Source organism: Eucyclogobius newberryi, unplaced genomic scaffold, assembly GCF_026437365.1.
Source record: "Eucyclogobius newberryi isolate DKJ021-1_F unplaced genomic scaffold, fEucNew1.0.hap1 SCAF_18, whole genome shotgun sequence".
NCBI classification, from domain to species: domain Eukaryota; kingdom Metazoa; phylum Chordata; class Actinopteri; order Gobiiformes; family Gobiidae; genus Eucyclogobius; species Eucyclogobius newberryi.
The window spans coordinates 34168194-34174193 of NW_027315812.1; the positions used below are offsets into that span (position 1 = coordinate 34168194).

Sequence of the window (6000 nt, forward strand, 5' to 3'; positions counted from 1 at the left end):
AAACTGTAACCAGGACGGGCTGTTATCAGGAGCTTCTGCTTGGTGGCCAGGGCTTATGCAGAATAGGATGAGTACTTGAGCTCTCAGACCTAATCTGTAGATTGAGAATGACTCTTGGATGAGTGGAAACATCTTGTTTTTCTAAAACCTTTTCCAGGTGACTACAACTGAATCTTTTTTTAACCCCGGTAGCTTTCCTTACATTAGTATTCTTATTGTTGACTCCACTGTGTTTTCGGCCTCATTAGAACAGTGGCTCCTGTGTTGACCTTTGACCTTGTGTTGTCAGGGGCAGGCACTCCAGATGAGGACGAGCTATACGAGGGGGCCATAGTGGAGACCAACTGTATCTACAGGCTTACGGAGGACAAGTTAGTACCAGATGACGACTTCTGGGCCAAGATGCCACGCTGCTCCCTGCTCCACCCGAAAGAGGTCAGACCAGGGGAAAATCCCACGCTGTTGGACTCAAATTATTGTTGCGCCGTATTGATGCTGCATGACGATATTTTTGAATAACATACTGTATATTTTGGAGTTATACACTTACTGACATACTAAACTACATCTGTTTAGTTGAAAAATCAATTGCATTCGGATATTTTGGGCTTTGTGTACATTAAATTGTTATTTTACACATTAAAAAGAGAAAATATGGTAAGAACTTGTTACCATAATAGAACTGTTACAATGTACAAATCAAAAACTGCCGGAGAACAATTTTAATTTTCAAATCACAACAGCACAAAAACCTTAGACCCTCCTTTTCTGCAAGGAATAACTGCAAAACCCTGTGGGAGAAAAGTGACAGAGATCCTACTTCCTCGGACGGACAGGCTGATGTGCTTCCCTTTGTAGATAGACTGTGGAGAATATGAAGATTAAATAAAACGCAAGATAAATAACTTCTTCAAGAGTAGACGTAAAATTGTACAAAAAAATCTGAAAATAGCCCAAAAAAAACTGACAAACATATGTACAGTAACTGGTTAAGACCATGTTGAGAACAGTGCAGCATGTGGACAGATAATAAAATAATGTATAATGACTTTAGTAAGGATTGCACTAGAGATTATTATATTACAGTACTGCACATGACATGTTGAGGCCAATTATTTAATTCAATTTATTTTTAAGGACCAAAATCACAACAGCGATTGCCTCGAAGTGTAACAGTGAAAAATGGATATTAGCAAAGGGTCCCTTAGACCCTCCTTCACAGTAACGGAAAAATACCAAACCTCTTTGGGAAAAAGTAATGGAATGCAAGAAGGAGAAAAACATGTGAACAGCAATGAACAGACACAGGTGAAATTAAGTATGTTTTAAAATGGAAAAGTAGTCTTTATCAGAGAATAGTGCTCAAGCTGTCATTCTTCCCCCAGAGTTGCTGCTAGGGCAGCGTAGCTAAAGCTGTGGGTTTATATTTCTGTTCCTAACTAGTCTGACCATAAGCGATTTCAAAGAGGAACGTTTTAAGCCTGGACTTAAATGAAGAGACTGTGTCAGCATATTTAACATGGGTCGGGAGCTGATTCCATAACACAGGAGCTTGGGAGCTGTAGAGGAGGCGAGCAGCGGCGACGGACCCCTATAGACCCCCTGCCTTTGCTGTGTCGGCCCTGGCTAGCGACCTGTGGTGGACGGGATTTCCTGTGGGTCAAATGCTGCATTTGCAAGCGATAACGCCCCTGTCCCAGAGAGCAGCGGCCGCTGTCGAGTGGTGATACAGGGCAGTGTGTGCGTGAGAGCGTGTGACCACTCGCTGTAACAGAGGACAGAGCAGGTGGAGACGAGAGGAGGAGAGCTCTGCGTCACGTGGATGCTTTATCACAGGACACTTGGACCATGTGAGTAGAACAACGCTGGTGAAACTTTCTGAATGCGGCCAAGTGCGATGTGAGAGGCGTGGCCGCGATGTGAGAGGCGTGGCCGCGATGTGAGAGGCGTGGCCGCGATGCAAGAGGCGTGGCCGCAGCACAGTCTGTAAATGAGCTTTAAGTGTCATACAATTCTCCCTCTGAACAGTTTTAGTGGGATTTGTTAAATTCAATTTAGTTTATTTAAAGACCGTCCCGTGCGGGTCTCAAGCTCAGAGCACAAACATGGACTGTCTCATTGCAGTTATATGATTGGACCGGGCCACAGCCCTCAAATACGAGGCCTATTGAAGCTGTACTCTGCATATGTTACAGTTGGTTTGAAGCAGTGGCTCTCAGAGTAGGCTGTAGGCCACAGAACATTAGGCTCCTCAGGGGAAATGAGGCAGTTTGGTGTTTAAAACTCCAGTTTGGAAGTTTTCTAGTCCTTCACCTGATTTTCTCATAAACGTGTTCTTGCTTTGCCTGGAAGGTTCCACAGTATTATATAACCTCTATCTTTCATTTATCTACTTAAAGGGGTTAGTATTGCCCGAATGTTCCCTTCGCACAGGCGCAGATCGAGTAGTAATACCAATAGAGTCACAACTGTGATCCTGGATGGCGTCCCGGAAGTAATATATTCCCCCGTCATCCGTCGCTCCGTTCTCAGAATCTTCTCGCCAAAATGCAAGGATTTGGAGTGACAGAGCACCTCTGGCGGTCATCCAGGATTCATTGAACTGTAGTTACATATGTAACTTTCGTTCTATTTCATCCATACAGGCCGCCAGAAGGACAGTGCTGAAGCACTGAATGACCAGCTATGTCACAAAGAATCCCAAGCACTGAAAAGAACCCGAGGATTCCTGAACAACCAAACCAAGAGGATATGGAGTAACCATATTGACTTTGTAGAATCTGGCAAAAGTGCCCGGTGGCAACGTGGCAACCACCCATGGGTCCGATGCATGAGAAGCCCAGTAGCTCAGCTGCTGATGGGGAAAAAATATCCGCCAGCCGGCCTGAATGTTTCAATTCCGGGCCCCTCTGAGCCCTAAGGTGGCGACGGCCAGCACCTAAAAATCTTGGCTGGTGTCCCAGTTGGCGTGGTCCATCTGGAGGGTAGTGCACCCCACCAGACCAACTTCGTGAAGGTGGCCGAAAACTGGGGCCACCAGTCTGGCGCCTCTCGGACCTCTGTTGAGGCCAGAAAGTTGCTGCCTGGTCTGTCAAGCGAGAGCAGTCTGTTCCAATGCTTCCACGGCAGCGGAGCCAAACAACTCTCCCGGCTGCACAGGTACACTGCGGAGGGTCCTACGGCACGCCTCAGTGAGGGGAGACTGAGCGAGCCAAATCTGCCGACGGGCTTGAACAAGGAAAGACAACTCTGCCAAGTTCCCTCATCATAAGCGCAAAAGCCTGTAGCGCTGTGTCACAAAACATATTAGCAGCAGGGTCAGCGGCATTGCTAAGCGACTAAGTGAATTGCCTAAGCGACCAGCCAATATTGAGACCGAGGACATCTAACATCCTGGCGTAAGGCTTACTCAGATGAGACGATGAGAGAAGCAATAGCAGGTTCGTCAGCAGGCATGCGATCCAGACCGGCTGCAGATGGATTATGCATTGCGGCCAAAGCCCTTCCGTCAGACGAGAGCCTCGAAAAAGCACTCGGATCTCTCCAGCAGGCATGCATCTCTTTAAGATATTCCATGGAAGGAGGCACGACAAAAGGCATTGGAGCTCGTCCTCGCCTGAAAAAAGCACTGGCAGTGCCAGGCTGCGGAATCTCCACCTGAAGAAGCCCTAGGGCTTTGCCTAGGACATCCTGCATGGGGCTATCGACTGAGCCACTAACAAAACTTTGAGCAGAATCATTTGAACCATCCCCTGAAACATGGAAGGATGGTGCCCCCTCCTCGTCTCTAAAATGAGAGGCAGATGCTGCCTTGGAGAGAACATCCTCTTCCTTAGCAAGAGCAGGCATGGATCGGGAAGAAAATCCAGCCTCAGAAGCAGAGGACTCCATGTGATGAGCATGAGCAACATGGACTTCATCGCTTCTAATTCAGCAGATAACTGTTCCACTCTGGATGTAAGTCCTCGGTCCTTGGCCTTCGTTTTAGCAGGACCACCAGTGCCTGAGGGCTCAGACAGGCGCTTTGCTTTGCATCTGGGAGGGGGCGCTAGCCCCGAGGGCGGGAGGTCGTTGTCACCCACCAAGGACAACTGTGCCATCCTTGACACTATAACAGTTCATACAAGGGTCATCCGAAAGCGCCTCCCTCAGGTGGTCGGGGCCAAAGCACGCTGGACAGGGGTCATGACCATCAACATGAAGTGCCGACCCACAGTTCACGCATGAATGAGAGTCATCCGTGATCTGGCATGATAGTGAGAGGCAGGTCACGAAACCAACTCACCAGCTAACAGTAATAACCAAAGATGGGGGAGAGGCGAGGACAGAATCTACTGACCGATGCAACCACCTGATAAAGACAGGCCGAATTCAGCCTGTACTGAGGCCAGAACCAGGAGCAGGTGCGCCAACGCTGCCGTCACCAGCTAGGGCCGATGCAGTAATGAAACGCCCGTTAATTACAGGCAGTATCAAGCCGGTATAGAAGCCAAAACCGGGAGCGGAGGCACGAACGCTGAGTCACCAATTAGGGCAAACCCAGCCATGGCTTTACCAGAACAGTAAAGTTAACAGTGTATACTCGGTACACTAAGGGAGGGGGTGCAAAAAAGCTGCCCTAAAACCCCAGAGAGAAAAAAAACTAAATGTTCAGTACCAATAACAGCAAAGCTTATAAAAAAGGCCTGAAACACGAAACCAAACAACCGCTAACACCGTAGCAATAGTTACAGCCTGTCAAAGACTGCAAAACGTACCTGAAATGATGGGAGAGGGTGCGCGTACGCTGCCTTCACCAACCAGGAAGAAAACAAAATGACTGCAATAGCACAGCTGTGATAAGAAAACGTAATGAGACTGTGGGAGAGGGTGCGCTTATGCCGCCACCAACAATCCACAACAAACGTCAACACAGTTAGCTGAGTCGTATTGGGAATACCTCAAAGCTCCCAAATGGGTCGCGGATCCATTCATGTGCAGATCCCGGATCTTTAGCGCGTGGGAAGTAGCGCTCAAAATCTTGTAAAAGCAAAAACAGGTGATCACGTAGCAGCTGGAACAATGCCCAGGAGACATGTCCTCCAAAGTCCCTGCTATATCCCTGAACATGTCATATATCCCTCGATCCACTTGCTGCCGCAGTTTCGAAGGTTTCATTGTCTTGTTAGCTTTACCCCACATATTATGTAGAGCGGACTCGGTGCGCGAGTCTCACCTGTAGCGACAAACCCGTCTTTTAAAACCCAGACTCCTGGTATTGAGACTTTTGTTTTTTACTCATTTTCTCTGGCTTGTGGGTTCACATAAACTTCACATAAATTATTGTCCTGCAGGTGGCGACAAAGCTGTTTAACTACGTTTTCAAGGATTTTAGTGACAAAGGGAAGATTTATTAGGTCTGTAGTTTGCCAATAGGTCGGGATCTAGATGAGTCTTTTTCAGAAGAGGTTTAATGACGTCATGTTTGAAGGACGTGGAACATAAACACTTTCTACTGAAGTATTTATTATATTCAGAATAGGGTCTATAATTAGGGGGAGAATGTCTTTGAGGAGCTTGGAATGGGGTCTAGGACACAAGTTGAGCTTTTAGAGGACATAAGGGCTGAAGTTCTCTCTCTTGATCAACAGCTGAACATTTCTAAAGTCACTGATGGATTTATATGTGACACTAGTTTTACAGTTTGGGCTTGTTCAGGGCGAAAAGTGGGAGTCATTGTATCTCATTTATCTCTAATTGTTTTTGTTTTATTGTTAAAGGAGGAAATCATCAGAGCTGAGAGAAGCTGGGAGTGAGGGCTCTACTGCTGTGACAGTGTGTTACCATGGCTACAGCTGTGACAGTGTGTTACCATGGCTACAGTGTGTTACTTTAGTTGACTTCTATTAGATGTGAACAGTCTCTGGTTTGTGCCTCACACGGAGCTGCTGATTGGACAGGAGCAGCTTTTTCTGCTTTTAGAGATTCTTCTGTGTGGGAGGGGCCAAATGATCCTTCTAA

At 47.0% G+C, this 6000-nt stretch overlaps 1 protein-coding gene across 1 annotated transcript in view; it reads left to right on the forward strand.

Annotated features, from left to right (window-relative positions):
- Nucleotides 1–6000, forward strand: part of LOC140364850 (supervillin-like) — a 230059-nt gene that overhangs the window by 151067 nt on the left and 72992 nt on the right. The window contains 1 exon segment of the mRNA XM_072451235.1: nt 290–435. Within this exon segment, the coding sequence (XP_072307336.1) occupies nt 290–435 (146 nt within the window).